This window comes from Hyperolius riggenbachi, chromosome 3 (genome assembly GCF_040937935.1).
Source record: "Hyperolius riggenbachi isolate aHypRig1 chromosome 3, aHypRig1.pri, whole genome shotgun sequence".
In the NCBI taxonomy this organism is placed as follows: Eukaryota; Metazoa; Chordata; class Amphibia; order Anura; family Hyperoliidae; genus Hyperolius; species Hyperolius riggenbachi.
The window spans coordinates 158,497,818-158,516,768 of NC_090648.1; the positions used below are offsets into that span (position 1 = coordinate 158,497,818).

General features: G+C 41.5%; 1 protein-coding gene across 6 annotated transcripts in view; it reads right to left on the reverse strand.

Moving 5' to 3' along the window:
• ST8SIA2 (ST8 alpha-N-acetyl-neuraminide alpha-2,8-sialyltransferase 2) overlaps positions 1 to 18,642 on the reverse strand; it is a 359,528-nt gene extending 340,886 nt beyond the window's left edge. For 2 of the 6 annotated variants that reach the window (XR_011030249.1, XM_068275151.1), the window contains exon 1: positions 18,282 to 18,640. Coding sequence is in view for 4 of the 6 variants with exons in the window: in XM_068275151.1 (XP_068131252.1) it covers positions 18,282 to 18,379 (98 nt within the window). In the remaining 2 variants the exon portion in view is untranslated. Of the gene's footprint in view, positions 1 to 18,281 lie in introns of all 6 variants that reach the window. The other 4 variants (XR_011030250.1, XM_068275154.1, XM_068275152.1 and 1 more) reach the window with 3 other exon arrangements.
• Between the last annotated feature and the right edge of the window lie 309 nt (positions 18,643 to 18,951).

An 18,951-nucleotide genomic window follows, 5' to 3' on the forward strand; every position in this document is an offset into this window, starting at 1 on the left:
ACCTGGCTTGAGCTGTCATTAAGTGGAGTGTTACTACAGACTGCAATGTAAAGTGAAGCATTCTGAGCAGCCTGCTTTATTTTTTTTACTACTTTATGCAGACTGGGACTCCATATAGAGAAATATACACAGCAGGTACACAGAGAGGTGGGGAGGGGGGGAGAGACACACCAATCATATATATACCCATACACACACACACCTACACAGAAATGCACAAAAAGTACTCATTATTGGCCTCTGAGGAAGCTTATTTCTAAGCAAAACGGCTGTCAGGCCTCTGTCACCCCCACCGCTCACCTGATGTCTGTTCACCGTTGAGTAAAGGTACCCTATTTGCATCTACAGTGCCTTAACTCTTTTTCTTCTGTTATGTACACAAGATTTGTTTAAAGGAGAGCACGCAGTTGCTTGGTCATCTCCGGTGGTTTTGCCAGTCTGCTTTTCTTGCTCACATCTAGTGCCAGTTTCTCCTCTCCTTTTTTCTACACAAAAATGCACACACAGAGACACAAAAACCCACAGCCACAGCCTCTCTCTTTCTCCTTCCCTGGCTGTACTAAACAGGGTACCTGTAATCAGCGCTGGCAGCAGGAGGGGTGGAGCTACATCTTGCCTCTGCATGCTCCTTCCCTCCTTATCTACTGCATGTGAGAACAACTACAGATATGATAACTTATGCTGGGCATACACAGGTCGACACTCCCTTATCAATCGAGCCGCCGATGGCTCGATTGATAATATCCGACAGGTCCGATCACCACGCAGATCGATTCCCCGCTCGATATCCGTGGGCGGACAATAGCGGGGAATCGAGCGGAAGATAAGGAGGCGGCCGTGGGGACGAGCGGGAATCGATCCGGGCGGCCGCGAGGACGCGGCGGGAGTCGATCCGGTGGCTAATCGAGCCGCCGGATCGCTCCGTGTATGCCCTGCATTAAGGACTGGAGTGATAGGACACCACTCTCACTGTGAATGCTTATCACTACATGTTAATACGACAAGCTTCTTTAGTGAATTAACACTTACTGATGTTTTGTGTGGTGATAAGTTTTCACATGCCTTATTATCACCAGCATGATCTTAGTGAATTGTGTCCAATGAGTCTATGTTAAGACACAATACAACTGGATTTTGCTTCCAAAGTCAGTGTGAGTTTATCCACACAGAATATGATTATAAAAAATCACCTGCAAGTGAACCAGAGACGAAAAGGAAAAAAAAATACATACCTAGGGCTTCCTCCAGCCCCATCCTCCTGGATCGCTCCCACGCCGCCGTCCTCCGATGTCTGCAGCTATGAGAACTGGGTCCCTGCACTGCCGTCAGTCGGAGCCAGTCTAGCGTAAGAGTAGTGAGCTGTTTGCGTATCTCTCCAGCAGCCTCTGGAGAGATACATAGAGGGCGCACTTCTCCTGCGTAGGCTGATGGGACCCGGTTCTCGTAGCTGCAGACAGCAGAGGACGTCGGCGTGGGAGCGATCCAGGATGATGGGGCTGGAGGAAGCCCCAGGTATGTATACTTTTTTCCTTTTCCTGCCTCTGGTTTCCTTTAACTGTACTGAAAATAAGGTAATACATAAAACTGCTTATTTTTTACAACTTTATTAATTATTTTGTCAATGTTTGCCCATTGTAAAATATTTCCTCACCCTTTACTCTCCCTGATTTGTATTCTGAAATGTATCACAGGTGTGGGAATCTTCAATGCTGTCAAATTCAGCTCTACGAAATGTTTGCTTACTGAGAGTTCTGAAGCCTGTAGAAATACCTAGTCTTCCAGAATGCTCTGGGAGAAGAATTGCACGTAGCTAAATAGTCTAGGTTGTGACATCACTGGGAGGACAGGGCTACATACCAATATACTATAGTGCAATAAATAAAACCGTATATAGAGATAGAAATGTTTTGATGCTGAAACAAGTATGATTAGCATTAAAAATGGCATCCTGCATTATTTACTACATTCTACCATATGTCACTACGGTGTCTGTTTAAGTAAGATGCTGGGTGTGGATCTGTGTTCAGCAGCACACATCACTTCTTACTACACTTTATTTTTTCTTAATTATTTTAATTTAAAATTAAAATTAGGAAACCATCCCTCTCAAACATGTTTTACCCCTTCTTACCCATGCTGACTGGATGTGGGGCTCTGAACCATACTAACCAACATGGTCCATGACATGGGAAGATCTCTGGAGGAGAGGGACAGACATCTCTCCTCTCTCCTGCAAAGCCCCCAACCATGTCCAGCACACGGGGCTCATCCCCACCTACATGTACAAGGGGACAGAGGTAACTACCTTCATGCTTGTGGAGGTAGGTCTTGGAGGGAACTAAAAGCCCTTTAGTAACACGGGAAACCTCAGATGTCCATCCAACCCCATGTACAAAGGTATCTTTGACCAACTAGGGATATATTTCTGCCTAATTTAAGCAAATCGTTAAGTCAGATTTTTATTAAATAAAAAAAAAATACATAAAAGGTAGCCTCCAAAAATCTCTAATTTTAGATTCCCTTGAAAGGGAAACATGTAGTAATAGTACACTGACTTCTTCATTCCCCTAAAGGATACAAGAGGTGACGTAATATGATGAGACAGACGTGTATGTGCCAAGCACACAAATAACTATGCCATGTTCATTTTTTTCTTTCTCTGCCTGAAAGAGTTAAACATCAGGCACGCAAGTGACAGTTTCTGTCGGGGTTGGGACTGGGTCAGACTACAGCATAACCCTCACTGATAAGTAATTACAGCCATAAAACACTTTCCTAGCAGAAAATGGCGTTTGAGAGCATGAAAGAGATAATAAGGATCAATAGTTCATAGATTTTAGCTCTGACATACTTAAATGAATGTGTCATTGAGCAGAGACAATGAAATAGTAAAACATTAAAAAGTAACGTAGATTTAAATATAAAACAAAACCTTGATATCCTAAAAAAATGACATTTTTTGGAAGGATAGATACAATTGTTTATCTCATCAGTTAATTTTCACCTTGTGTTTCCTATAAAGCAAAGCACATCAGACATGAAAGGGATATGGAGAATGACATGTATTGCCTATTAAACAATGTGCCTGGCTGTCCTGATGACACTTTGCTTCAAATACTTTTAGCCAAAGTCCCTGAACAAGCATGCCGATCAGACGTTTCTGACTTAAATCTAACTGGATTAACCAAACTGCTTAAATTTGCTTAAAATGAACATTTGCATCAACTTAAAATAATGAGCATCTCATTGACAATCTCTAGCTGTAGTGCTCATTCCCTGGTTTGTGTCAAGCACAGGTAACATGTAGCTGGTGGAATGGGAGTCAGAAATCCTGATCTGTGTACTTCTTCTGAGTCAGTGACTCTTGCCTTGCAGTGCTGGGTCCCTGTTTCAAATCCCAGCTAGGTCAACCTTTGCAAGGAGTTCGTACGTTCTCCCCGTGTCTGCGTGGGTTTCCTCCAGGCACTCCACATCCCAAAAACATACAGAGAAGTTAATTGGCTTCACCCTAAATTGGCCGTAGACTACGATACATACACTACACGATACATACATAGACATATGACTATGGTAGGGATTCGATTGTGAGCCCCTCTGAGGGACAGTTATTGACAAGACATTATACTCTGTACAGAGCTGTGTAATATGTCAGCGCTGTATAAATACTTAAATAAATAAATGATTGCTCTCAGCTCAGTTTCCCCCTGGAAAAAGCATGGGTGCTCACTTCACTTACAACCACCAAGGAATGAACTGCAGTCCAGATTCTTGCTGACTTACGCGTTTCCCCTCTGTAGAGGCTTACTCATAATGTGCAAACGCGTTGTTTGCTCCCTGTGCATTGCTTTAATGATTTATAAATAAATCTCTAAGTCAGCAAGAGAATGGTTGATATACTAAAGCTGGAAAACAACAAAACATACTGGAGACGTCACTGGTAGGTTATTGCTGGACTGGATATTTTTTTAAGTCAAGTTGCTGGAAAATATCTGCTAAAAGATTACCAAAATAACATTTGTTCTGTTGCAGCCGCATTACATTCACACAAGCACATAGCTTTGATAAAAGTGGACAGTCTGGGTTTCTAATGCTGGGAATATACGGCTCGATTTTGAGCCATTAAGAAGGCTCGATAGATCATTTCCGACATGTCCAATCTCCCACCCGATCGCTTCGCCGCTGGATTCCAGGTTTAAGTGAATGGAAAAAGATAAGAAAAACGAGCGGAAGATAAGAGAATTGACTGCAGAATCGAGCAGCGAAACGATCGAGCGGGAGGATCGAACTGCAAAATGGACCCGTGTATTCCCAGCGTGAGAAAGCAAACTCTCATCAGGTACGTGCTTGCAACTGCAATCACACAACCTCAACTTCACTAGCCTCTCCCTTACTCATACTGAGATCTGATATGACACAGGTGAAGGTTGCAAGCTTAGTACTTCAGGTTTTCTAGATCCCTTCTAACATTCTACACTGATTTCCAGTAAATAGACCTACTTTATAGCATACAAAGCTAATTCATTCTGATATAATGGGCTCAGTGTTAAAAAGCCGTACGCAACCTGAGCAGAGCCTTCCACATCGCTGATCTAAGCCAGCAATTTACCAGCCATTTGATAATAGCAGCATACTGTCACAATATTGCTGATGGCAGCTTCTCCATTGGATTCTCTGCTTGTTTTTTTGTTGTTGTTGTTGTTGTCAGTCCTAAGGATAGATTTTGTCTTCCCAAAATGTGTCCTTCTACAAGCGGAGACCTCGTGGCCCAGAATACTGAGATGGAAAGGTTGCTCTCTCAGCTGTCAATCTTGATGCTGCGAGGATAGCTTAGACCGCTTTTCTCAAAGCCAGTGAGATATGCATGTGCAGGCCTGCTCGAGACTATATGAATGCAAATTCATTAAGGTTCACATCCCCAAAGCCTGCCTGTTTCCCGAATACATGTAACTTTGCCTTGCTAGAGCAGGTAGACAGGGATTTTAAAATACACAAACATGAAAAAATAACAATAACATTATTGGAAAGATAACTGTAATTTATTAACTTTTTCTTTTGTTTTGCTTTTTACTTAGTCTCGCAAAATTGCAGTTATAGCTTATGAAATACATGTCGCTTATATACAGTAAACAATAAAGTTATTTTTAAAGTGGACATGAAATATGCATCAGGACCTATAACCATCCCCAGCTCCAGTGCCCAGTAGGAAGTGGGGTAACTACCCCCATGCCTGTGGGTATATGCTCCAGGAGAGGGATTTCATGGTGGCATCTGGGGAACCACTAAATGCATAAGTATTATCCATTTTCGCAAAGGGTTGAATGTAAATAGAAACTTAGCAAGTAAAAAGAAACACATCCTTTATTGTTCATAATAAACCAAAAATACTTAACTTTAATTAATGATCCCACACCAACATCCAAAGGGTATTGGCATGGGACCATTTCCAAGGATATTGGTATTGGATACTTGGTTAAAGGTAAGTATTGGTGGTTAATTAACAATATTATAAAACTTTTTTTTTGTTTTTATTTGTTTTTTAACCCTTTGTGGAAATGGCAATTGGAAGTTTAGTACCCCTATACCTACAGTATTTCACCTTGGAAAGCGGGTGTTACCCCCACCTTCTCCTGGACACTGGAGCTATGGTATGGACAAGGGCTTTTTCGCGAAAAGGAGAGGCTTTGCCACCCTTCTCTTTCAGAGTTCCCCGCTCTGAATCCTGACTTTACTATTATGCAGGGTTAACAAGAAGTTAAAGCCAAGGCTTTTTAAAAATGTACACTTTTAAATGCAAATATTAGGTACATTTTCCAGGGATCCATATAATGCAGTATGAGGGCTGTACAGCTATCTTGGCAAAAGCCTTGCAACTTTCCCCAGGGTTTCCTTTCGGTCATTACACTGTCAGTGTACTGACCAATAGGAAAACCTGGCAGGAAATTCACTACTATTTCCAGGGGTATAAGTAAAAAAAAAAAATAATAAATTCCTATTGTAACTTTAAAATTGATTCTTTTTTTTAAAATGCTCTACCTCTTGTTCCCACTATTCTTCGTAACATATCTCAAAGTGGCTGGACAGTGTGATGGTTAAAAGCTCTGCTTCTGACACAGGCGACCAGGGTTTGAATCTTGGCTCTTCCTGTTCAGCAAGCCAGCACCTATTCAGAAAAGTTACCTTGGGCAAGACTTCCTAACACTGCTGTTGCCTACTGAGCATGCCCCTAGTGGCTGCAGTTTCAAGACAATGTAATTTTTCTTGCCTTGTCTCTGTGCCTAAAACATTTAGTGAATGTAGCATGATTATTGCTATTAACCGCTAAGGTTGTTGCTGACTGACTTCTACGCAATATGCAAAACTGTTTCAGCGAAAAGTCTCGGAACCAACCGAAGTTCGAGGAAATTCTCACGAGACTACCAGAGGCATTCTTGCTCTTCCCTAGTGACCAAGGGAGTTCATATTTTAGGACTGCAAATTACTAATGAACAAATACAAATTAATGATCTCCATTCTGCATTATACGATAGAACCTGGTCTGACAAAGTTTGACTTGTTCATGAGAGAAAAATCCTATGAAGATTAATTAACAGACCAGTGCTAAATCCCCAGTCACACATTCTTCCTGGTACCTGGCTTTGCCAGCCATCATAGCAGCGTTTCAGACATATTCTAAAAATAACAATCCAACATTAAGTCTAAGCAGCAATTTAGAACTATGTGTAATGCAGAAAAATTATACAGCTAAGCCCCGATCCATTCCACATGCCACTCAGAGATGAAAGGGCAAGACGAGATTGGCAGTTGTAATGCATTAATTATTACATATGACAAAACACATCATCAGGAAAAATACTCTTAATAGGTAGAAAAGTATGCATATTATGGAGCACTGCAAATCAAGCATTTATGATATTGACCTCAATGGTCACTGCTGTGGTTTATTTGAGTGGTACTTAATAATTTGCCTCGTTTGGTCTTGTTTCATAGTCCAAAATAGTTATACACAGAAAAGCAGTACCCAGTGAATATGTTGCCATTTTTTGACAGCATTAAAGGGAATCTAATTGAATCTTCAGGACTGGGGTCACACAACTGTGGTCAGTCCCAATATGCTGCACCACTCCAGAGCCCCTCAGCAGTCCTGCTGCACCAGAGAATGGACAATAGCTCCAACGGGGACGCACTCACTGCCTTAACCCAGTAACTGGGTGAAGAGTGCAGGATAACACTTCCTGGATACCTCAGGATTCTCCAAACAATGATTTACAGAAATCCACACCCCTCTGGTAGATAATCTTAGTTTATTTAATTTAAAAAAAAGTACTGTCGGGAAAGACAGACCACTGTTTCAGGCTCCTGCCCTTCTTTACGTTGCCGAGTTCTGAATGCACAATCACGTGCACTCATATACTGTATATATACAGAAAAACAACCAATCAGGTTAAAGATGTTAATGATCAGACCTGATGGGAGACCGCTTATTACTATGTCAACTACTCCCAAGTCCATGCAACTCAGCTTCCTATTGGATGGCACTACTCAACAATACTACTGAAGTGGTGCAGATTATCCTACTGAAGTGGTGCGGATTTCTGCGACCGCACCTGGGACTGGATGCATATGACATTTTACTGCAAAGCATCTGTTTTTAAAAAGTCATGCAAATCAGGTTTTACATATTGCAGAATTTCAGTGGACAAATCCAGACGTGGTGGAAATTGACGCATTGCACTTAGTGCACAATGGAGGATACAGCAACTGCCACTACGGCGGCACTCAAAATAAATCGCTTCTTGCAATTCCAAAATGCATCGATTCCACCAGGTAGTAAATTAGTGGTGGAAATAGTGGTGAAAATTGACAATCCTGACAGGTCATTGCTTTCCCATAGAAAAGTATGGTATCTGCATGTCAGTTGGTCTGATCTGGGAAACAGTCCGAGTCCGGGAGTGGAGCTTGTGTAGATAGACCCTGTATAAGAGCTTTTATCAATGTCACAAAGCAACGATGCTCAAAGACTGAGTAAAGTAAAACTACCACTTCCTACAACACTATAAAAAAGGTATATGCCTACCCACTCCCCCCAATCTTCGTTATCATAACAGGTTAAGGATCTCTGCATATCATCATTGATCCTATTGCAAGGATCACTTCCCCCCTCACCCGGCAATGATTTAAATTTTTCAAATAGGTCCACTTCCACAGTTACCATCGTCTAGTAACAGCAGGTCAACAGTTCCTTGACAAGCCTTGTGGCATGGTTTGTGCACTAATGTACACTGATGCAGTTGTTAATGGAGCCAATCCACTCAGCATCAAGCTGTTTTCCTAGTTTCATAGCATCAAGAGAGTTTATAGACATTTTGTTGCCCCAGGCAAGGCACCATTTGCCTCCTCCAAGTTTGCGAATAGGAAGATCACAACCTACGTTAATTAGTTTACAGGTTCCAAAAGCAAATTGATTGAGGTTATATATACAGAAATAATGCTGTTTCTCAAGATAAGTCTATAAAATATACCAAAATTCTTACCAGGCCAGATACAACTCACCAGCCCAAATTCACGAAACCCACATAAGACGCCCTTCATATAACTGTTATGAGGGTTGTGCAGCAATTTTATCAAAACCTTATACTTTGTATGTACAGCCTTTTCAGGTTAGAATAGGATTCCAGAAGAGTTAGAACACTCAAAACAGACCAAATCTAAAAACAATCAATAATTATTTAGCCTATTAATAGCACAGTAACATTACTGTTATGCTTTTTAATCCTTATTTGTCATACTAATCAGCAGTGGCCGTTTGGGTGTTAAAATTACTAACTCTTTCTTAATGGAGCAGTTGTGTATAAGAATATCATGAAGCACAATATACTAAGAATAGCTTTGTGGTGCCACCTCCTGCAGGTGTCACCCTAGGCATCTGTCTGGTTTGCCTATGCCAAAAAACAGCCCTGCATAGCACTAACTTAGCAAATTGAGTCATCAAGAGATAAACATTTTTCACTGGATACAACAGGCAATTACAGTTCATGGTAATTATTGGCTTATTCTAGCAACTAAAGGAGATGTTGAAAGGAGATGTTGAAAGGAGATGTTGAAAGGAGATATTGGTAGAACTGCACAAAAATTGCGCAGACTGTAATGGTTTTTTTTGCCAGCTTATCTGTGTTCTCTGCGGTGACCAATTAGGGGCTTGATTCACAAAGAGGTGCTAACTGTTATCACGCCTGTGAAAACCCCCTTAGCACATTTAAACAAGGTTTTCGCGCATAAAACTTTACGCGCGCAAAACTTTATGCGCGTAAAACTTTACGCGCGAACTGCACAGAGCGCAGGGCGCACCGCGCGAAGTGCCCATTAAAGCCCATGGGACTTAGCGCGCGTAAAACTTTACGCGCGCAAAGTTAGCGCGCGATCTGGTTGAGAAATCCGGTGCTAACCTACTTAGCACCCTGGTTAGCGCGTCTAAAGACTTTAGACGTGCTAAGTAGGTTAGCACCGCTTTGTGAATCAAGCCCTAGTTGTCCTCTTTCAAAGTGACGCATGTGCTGAAGACCCAGTGGCGGTGACATAGCTGGACAGGTTGCTTTGGGAAACAGACATATGAGTCCCTTTTTCAATTTTACCTCTCATTATTTATAAATCAGCTCCACAAAGCTACAGCTATATATTTAACATTGTGTTGGCAAGCTTAAAGGCATGACATTTATTGCGTTCTGGAAAGGTGAAGACTCCAGCAAAACCCTACAAAAATATATTTCTTCAACAAGTGCTTAGAATCTGGGAAAACAAAACAGAGCTACAAAAAGCTGGCAGTTCTAAATGCGCACTTTTGTGAGCTATAAATGTCAAGTGCTGCATCCAGTTTATATAAACCTTTAACTTTAGCCTTCAGGAGTTATCAACAGCAACAATAACAACCAGCTTTTCAGAATGGTTTGAAAATTTCAGGGACTTCAGACTTAAAGTAGAATTCAATACAGTCCAAACAGTTGAAAGGCACATGTGTCACCCAACAACACATTTCAAAACCTCTGAAGAGTTTTGCAAGGAAAGTTAAGCACACCTTAAACAAGAACTCTATAGTTCATTAAATAATACAGTAGTTTTTTTTCTAGTTATTATTTAAGTGGAACAGAACACATTTTCAAGGGTATAGCAAAAGCTCTAGTGTCGGCTAAGTGGCCCACAGGCAAAGAGGCCTAGTTTCTCTCTAACCTGGTCAGTGTACAATGGCCTTTATTGTATTCACTTTCTCTCCTACGTTTTCTCTTAGGACATATTTTTTCACATTGGCCCATATTCAATTAACTTTTTCTCCTGAGTTTTCTCCTAAGTCAAATTTTCAAGCATGTCAATAAAATGCCTTTGAAATCACCAGCAAGCAAGAAAATACATAAAAGAATTTTGATAGTACTTTTTCACCTACTTCTTGGCACCTTTTTTGCAAAGTGCTGAAAAATTATTCTAAATAGAAAATGAAAAATTATCTTCTCTGAGAAAAGTCAGGAGAAAACGTTAATTGCATATGGGCCATTGTATTTAAAATATCTGTTAGCACACTTTTTTTGCTTGCTGGTGGCTTAGAAGGCTTTTTATTGATAAGGTTAGAAACTATCACCTAGGAGAAAAAGTCATTTGCCACAGGCCTGGGCCTAGGGTGGCTGCTGTCCAAAGGGGTGGCTGGACATGGAAGAGGGGTTTTTGCATGTGGATGAGTAGCTACAAATGAGAAAAAAATTGCAAATGGGGAGCAACAGATGGAAAAAAAGGAGCTGCTGCCCAAGAAATGGGAGGGAAGTTGCTGTATACAGAAGGGCAGCCATAAGAAAGTTGGCATTGGGGTGGAAAAAGTATTAATCTGGCCTTGGTAATGACTTATTGCCAACCTATATACTATTTAGTCAGAAGAGACTTATCAAGATATTCAGCATCACAATTTGGTGTAGATCCATTGCAAACCTTCTGATGTTTACACTGATGTCCCCACGCGTGCTATGCGTGACACCAAAACAGCTCTGACCCATTCAGACCAGTGCTGGGCCGAAATTACGCATGAGCATAATTACGCATCGTAATTCAATGTAAATTTACGCGTAAGCGCTACGCGTAACTTACGGTCTTACGCGTAATTATTTACGCGTAAGCAGTTAAGTGGTATCGTAATTACACTGTCTACCGTAATTGCTAGGTATGCGTAATTTTACGAAGACTTACGCGTAATTTATTCGCGTAATTACTAACGTAAAAACTCCCCTTTTCTAAGAGTAGCCAATCAGTCAACATCCTAAGCAACCAATAGTATCTTCTCCCGCCCTTCAGTATAAGCTTACGTTTTGACGCATACGAATGATGTGTACGCAATAACTGTCACATTGACGGCTATTGCGTACACATCGTCCGTATGCGTCAAAAAATACGCATTAATGGGTATTACGGCACTACGCGTAACATCGTAGTGTAAGCGCCTACATTACGGTATCCTTACGCGTAACTGTGTAAGTTAACGTGTAATTACAGTGATGAACCGTAGATAATTTCCTACGCCGTAACCGTAATTGCGTAATGCGTAATAGCGTAAATTTACGCGTAATGATCCGTAAGCGTGGATTTTTCCATTACGACCAGCACTGATTAAGACCTGGTGTCCTGTAGTATCAGGCACCAAGACATTAGCAAATTGAGATTAAGGGTGTATGCGGTCTGCAACAATGTTTAGATAGGAAGTATCATCCACATGATCTAAAAGAAAACATGATTCATCATCTCAGGCCACCATCTTCCATTGGTCCCGTTCTGTCACTCATAGGCCCATTTTAGGAGTTTTTGACGGGGGGGAGGGGGGGGGAATCACCATGGACAGACAGATTAACTTGAATTGTAGCTGCTACAATCCGCTGCTAACAAGCTGTACAAGTCAGTGTGACGCCCCTGCTTTGATCTTGCTGGAGGTTGTAAACTCTGAATAAACTGCATCCAGGCCACACAGTGCAATGGTTCTATCACACTAGCAGAAAGCTATGAATTTAAAGTTAGGGCTAGTTCTCACCAGAGACATCTCCTTGCATGTTGCTAAAAATAAAAAATGCACAATCACATAAAAACACATTATTCTAAACATAGTCTATTTTCTTGCTTTCACCAGTTCTTTCATTGCAGCTGGAGAAAATATTATTATTTACATATTTATTCAGTGCTGACACACTTTCAACAGCATTTTCCAGAGAAAAGCAAGCCGTTTGCACGCTAACAAACCTTCAGTGGAGCTCACAGCGTAATGTTCTTAATACAATCTAGAGCTGGTTAAGGGTTTGACAAGCACATCTGGCCCGTGAAACAGGTATTCCGCTTCCACTATACATTTTGACTTATTAACCTGATTGCTATTAAAATTTGCCTTGCCCAGTTCTGGGTCTAGTTTGAGCTTGTCATCAGTGATGACTCCTCCACAAAACATTCCTTCTGAAGTTGTCCTTCTAGTTTCTTCTAAAGTGGTCCCCAGCACACTGATGCAGTGCATAGCCTCTCTCATTTTCTCTCTTTCTACATTTGGTCTCATGCTCATTTAAACATCCTTTTCCCTGTGAAGGGATTTGATCTGTTCCACCTTCTGATTGGCTTTAAGCTCAACCCAATCACAAAATAGGTGTCTTGTCAAAAGGTGTCACAAAGAAAATTGCACCCTTCACAGTTAAGGCTCTTTTCCACCAAAAATCGCAATCAGTAGCACAAAAATTGCAATCACCATTTTCTTCATTTAAACAAAGCACTTTTTTTGCAGTGATTTTCATCCGGTATTGAAAACAAAACTACCGTAATACAGGCCAACTGTAAACAAATAATGCAGAGTGTTTTTATAGAAATTAACTGCTCAACTTCGCACACCAATTCCAGTGGTGCAGGACACTTGAAAATCACAAAGGTTTGTTCAAGATGGAATCCACACACTCTGGGGTGAAAAAAAAAGTGCCCTAAGGGGTGTTTTAATGAATGCTGAAAACACAAAACTATTGCAGCACCACAAGCTGGAATGAAGTTAGTTGTTGATTTCTCAAATTGAGTTTTGTATATTAGGATGCAGAGAAGGGTGTCACGTAGATGTTTAATAGGGGCACCTTCTTAGGCGATATTGTTGTGTGTAAGGTCTCACCACGCTCACCTATCTATGGCAATCCCTGGTCAAGCCAATTCTACAAATAACAAGCCAATTCTACAAATAACAAGCCAATTCTACAAATAACAAGCCAATTCTACAAATAACATCTGAGATAAAATCCTGACCCAAGGGTTACAATGCCCGCTTAACTACCCATGTGTAACAGCAGGCAACAAGCTTCTCTTAAGGTGCCCATTAACAATTCAATTTCCCATCTGATCGACCATCGGATTGATTGGATGGGACATCATTGATGGTACTGATCGATTGATTTATCGATTGTCCTGTTCATCAGTTTTTTGGAACAATTCCTCTGCCAATCATCAAATTTGTTAAGTTTTCCTTGCGGTTGTGAGCCTGACTGATCGTTTCTGATGACTCACATTTATCGGATCAGCCGGTCAATCGTTCTGGAAATTGGACTGTTAATGGACACCTTAATGCCCAACTTTGCTATCAGGTTTTCTTTAAAGCCACCTGTCTCCACCAAAAAGTTATTTTACTAGTTAGATGGGAAAGGGTTAAAATCGGTGGTTTCGCATTGTCATTTGTACTCTGATGGAGTGACATACTCTTGCTTCCTGACTTTTGTAACACCCATAAATGGAACAGGAAGTGAGTGGAATTTCTACAAGACAGATATTCCTCATTTCCCAGCTCTAAAGGAAGTAAGTTTCTTCTTTGCTACATAGCTCAGAACCAGGCCTGGATTTACCTCACAAGAGCCTATAGGCACAGATGTCCTGGCACCCTAGCCTTCGCCCTCTATGAACCTAAAAACCCCTGCCGAACCACACCGCAAGTGTGCTGGCTGTCCCAGCAGTCACTTCTTCCTTACTTCCCTTGCCTATCATAGGTAGCTAGATGTGCCCCTTAGCATTAGGTAGCCCCTTAGCATTAGGTATTTACTGGCTACAGGTGCCCCCATGTATTAGGTAGCTAGAGGTGGCCCTGACTGAAGGGAGATCTAGTCAGTGAAATGTCAAGACCCAGTTGAGTAACCTTTGTGTTACATGCCACTCGGGACTCTGCATAAGTATGGTGGGAGGGGGCACTGGGGGAGATGAGTGAACCGCCTATCATCAGGCGCCTGTAGGCACGGGCCTACAGTGCCTTATGGTAAATCCGGTCCTGCTCAGAACTCTCTGTTTTTCAGAGGGACGGTTCCTCTTTGGGAACCATATCTTTCCTCCTTATTAGTCCGCCTTTTAGCTCTGATGTACAAACCTCATTATATATATATATATATGTATTTCTCTACTCAAAATGTATCTATGTGTCTCTAATATTTATCCCAAAGTTTTAAAGTGATATGCTATCTATATTCAAATATAAATCTGAAGGAAAAGTAGTAATTATGGAAAAAAACAGCATGGTTTGAACAATGAAAAAAGGTCCTTTGCTCATGAATTCTTTAAGGCATGTGTGACTACGAGTGTATTTGGAGGTGTGGTGGAGCGTGTCTTCAAGATGTCTCTCTTTCTTATCTCATAAAGTTCCAGGTTGAATTCTCTCTCTTTAAACTTAGCACTATACTATCGGATCATTTGCAGATTAGTTAACAAGCTTTATCTCCTAGATATCAATCATTCATCTGGGTTGCCACCTTGCACCACTAGATATTTAAAGGAATACTATCGATTCACATATTTTTTTCAATTGGCACAGGAATTGTTTGGGAAGTGCTGCTAAGTACTGGTGTTTACATTTTAGTAGCAACTTCTTTGTTTACTGTTATCAAAATACATTCAAAGTTTACTGACGCCAAAACTGACGGCTGACTGAGCCATGAGGAGAGGGGAAATTCCCCTCACACTTGATCAGTTAACTCTATGGGTAGCTCTGTGTGTGACAGAGAAGAGAGCTCCCAACAGCTGCAGCTTCTGTGTCCTGTGTTTCTGACTGACGTGTCTGAAGAGAGCAGAGGAAATGTAACTAATTCTCACAGCATTTCATACTGTTTTTGCTTTCAGAGTTTGATATGTTTGATATTTGCTTTCTGTAGTCTGATATGCAACTCTGGCTGTGCTTTGAAGCAGACACCTCTTCTGCAATTGATTTGTACCAATATAGCTAAATCCTACCCTCAATAAATTACAGCTTTTGCCTCTGATATTTAACATGAAAAGTAGCAAAATGTTTACACAGCTACTTAGACATTATTTGCACATTGTCATTTCAGAACACTTGGGTATCGATAGTATTCCTTTAAGCATATTTCAGCTGAATATCAATCAGAATGTTGCTACCTACCACCAGCTTAGTACTACATGAATATAAAGCTATGCAATCATCAATTGCCCCCACCCATGCCTCACTGACAAAAAAACGGACTTGCCTTACTAAGTGGATTAAAACTAGTTGAGGACCAGAGCAATTTTCTCTGCCCATTCATTTCTCATTAACTTGCATAGACGAATATTTACGGTCCTGGAGCATCAAGTGGACATCCATAGAGAGAACCATAGGTTTCAACAGGCTGATGTTCAATCCAATATTTTAATAGAATAAAAAGTCTATCCTGGTAGAAAACATCTAACAGTGTATGGATACCTTTACTAATTTGGCGATATCCCCTCAAATGCCGTCCTCTGAGAGCAACAGGAATAGAGTGAAATTATCACCAAAGTGGATCCCCAACAACAACAAAATATCTGATGCTCTTAACCATGTTTGCTCTGTCAAAACCCCAAATATAAGTTTTAGATGTACCTAGGTTTTACTTTAGAGTGCAACATGTAGAAGGAAAACTCTGGCAAAAAAAAAAGTAAAAACGGACAGATCACACAGGTGTTGGACTAATCCATCTCCTCATGGAGGATTCTCAGGGTTTTCTTTGTTTTCAAAAGCGTTTCCTGAATGGCAGTTTAGCTGCCCAAATAGTAAGATCTCGGCCAGCCTCCCTTCTCCCTTCCACACTATTTTTTTCAGTTAGACTTAGCAAATGCCGTTCGGGAAAACCTCAAGAAAACCCTGAGCATTCCACATGAGGAGATGGACAAGTTCAAACCCTGTCACTTCTTTCAGAATTAAACTGCTTACTTTATTCTCAGGAGTGGTCTTGTAAGCGTAAAAATGATGCTCAAACAGACCAGGCAGTAATATGAATCCATTTACCAGCATAATGTAGTCAGAAAAAGATGAGATGAGTGTTAATTATTTGCCACCAGTTACTGTCCCTGAAATAGAGCAGTGCACTAATAGAATAGACACCATCGCATGAAATGGTTTCCAAGAAAGCCCTGAGAATCTTCTATACATGCGGCTGAGTACACAATACAGTCCCCAGCTGTGCAGCACATGAAACAGCCTTCACCACCTCGTATAGAGTGCCTTGTTGTTATAATGACTTCTTAAGGCGAAATGTCATAGCTTTTCATGTAATCTGCTATATGGTATATCAGCTACTCAAGCATTCTATAACAAGGAAACATATTACTGTCATTACTGAATAAGAAATGGGAGTCTGGGAGAATAGAACTGAAGTTGTTGCCCATAGCAACCAATCAGATTCTGGCAATCATGCCTTAACTACAAAAAAGCAATATTGAGACCCAAATGGTTGGCGAGAGCCAGAGAGATACATTCCTCCAGTGTTGTTGTACATCAACCCACAAGGAATACCCATCATCTAATCAAGCATCAGCCTGTTCAGATTTATTTTAAGTAGTATGCTGATAGCTGAGTTAACAAACTACAATGGCCAATGCCAAACACTGATTCATCACCATAAAAATATATTCCAGAGCATCTCTCTGTCACCCAGTAGTAGCAAGTGACACATTCCACCAGTTACCTGACCCTTTGTAATACAAATATTGCAATATGAGCAGGAGGTCACTCATGCCTAATGTAATGTGATCTTAAATAAGCTCTGTGGTCTCCAGTGCAATACTACCCTAGGCAAACAAGTAACCAGTCCCTGGGATCACTTGACAATTCAGTCTTTTCAGATTGTTGAGCTTTGCAATGATACCATGTAAGTCCTAGTAGCTTAGCAAGACTTTCCAACTTCTGTACATGTGCTAAAGGTAGAAGGGTGAACGGAGAATAAAGCGCGCTCAGCACGCCCTGGAGATACCATAAAAAGCTTAGCTCATCTCCACCGCTGTCTAATATTGATCCAGACACGTGTGAGGAGAGTGCCAGTAGTAGGGGCAACTCACCACACCCCACTGTGCACAGCAATAGGCAGCACACTAGCCACCATCTCTCCCTCCACAGTACATTGTCCACCCATCATCAATCCCAATCCCGGCAGCTCTATGTTTCCATTTGACAGAACAGCAAACATCATTCATTGGATGACAGTTCATATATTAGCTGGTGCCATTTACAGCTACTGAGTTATATGAAGAATGACTGGGGGTAAATATACTCACAGGATAGCAAGATATTCACCAAGTCTACCACTTTCTCAATTGAATAGAGATTACAAAACAGAAATAGTGTGGAATGTATATCTATATCAGGGTTGCATGCCTGAAGCAGAGACAAGGCTATGCTCCTCTTCCACTTGGGAGTGAGGGAATTCTTGGCAGGATAGCCGGCTGTGTATGCATCGTCAAGCATTATGTTGTGATATGAGTGCACAGCTTTGCATCATAAGCATTGTTTTCCAGCATACAGTGTTTTGCATTATAAGCTCTCTGCTTTATCTCATAGGCATGGTCCAGCATTAAATACCATGCTTCCCAATACAACACTGTGTTGTGATCTGTGTGAGGAGCCCATCACTCAAAGGCTTCTTCTACCTCTTCACCTTCACTCCCAAGTGCTGCCTTGTATTCTTTCTTCTTATTCTATCACAGCTATTAATATTAAAGAGGCTGGAAGTAGATCAGCTCCTGCTACAGCCAGGGATAGTCAGCCAGTGCCCATAGATTGCTCAGGAAAAAAAAGTGTTGGATAAAATCAGCATCTGCCTAGCCAACTAGAGATTCCATAAGCACTGTTCCATCACAGCAGCCCTCGGGGGTTAATGCCTACTGAGTGCTGGGGAAACATCAGCCAAACCTAGAACGCTACAGAGTTAAGCCAGCTGAAGTATGAAGACAAAGAAACTAGGTAATGAGCGACCTCCCTGTGCCCCTCCAACATGACAGAGTGCAATTATATTTACCCGATCTCCTGCTCCAGCTCAGAGATATCCGCCAGGATGAGGAAGACCACTAATAAGGTGACAGTGGCAAGTACCCATCTCCTGAAGTCCGGATTCATGGCTCAGCTGCTCGCCTGGCTCTTGGCAATGCTAATGTAAGAGGGGGAACGCGAGAAGAGGCTTCCCAGTAGCAGCAGCTCCACAACTGCTCCAAGTCAATCCCAGCTGAGTGCAAGCAGCGGGCTTATTCCTCCTGTGCTCTGCGAGGATGGAGCTGGTGGCGGCAGATCAGCATTGTCACCTATCATCAGAGTTCATGCTGCTCTTCTCGCAGACACTGGCAAAGCGAAGAGAGAGATCCATGCAGCGCAATGACATCCACTGGCTAGCCCAGAGATCCTCCCTCTTCCCCCACCTCTCCCTCTTCTTAAACTTCGTGTAACAAAGGAGAAGTCCTCACCTGGGAGCTGCACCAGCAGGAAACGAGAGCCGTGTGTGTGTTTAATAATATGATATCAATAAAGAGAAAACCATAGCTACATCACACAAGGGAGACAGGATGAGAAAAGCAACACTGTACAAACTGCTGAAAGACTAAACTGGAGAGGGACGGGTTACATAACATCACTTAGCACTGTACGTGGCAAAGAAGAGCTTGCTTCAGGCATCAATCTGAAATATATATATACAT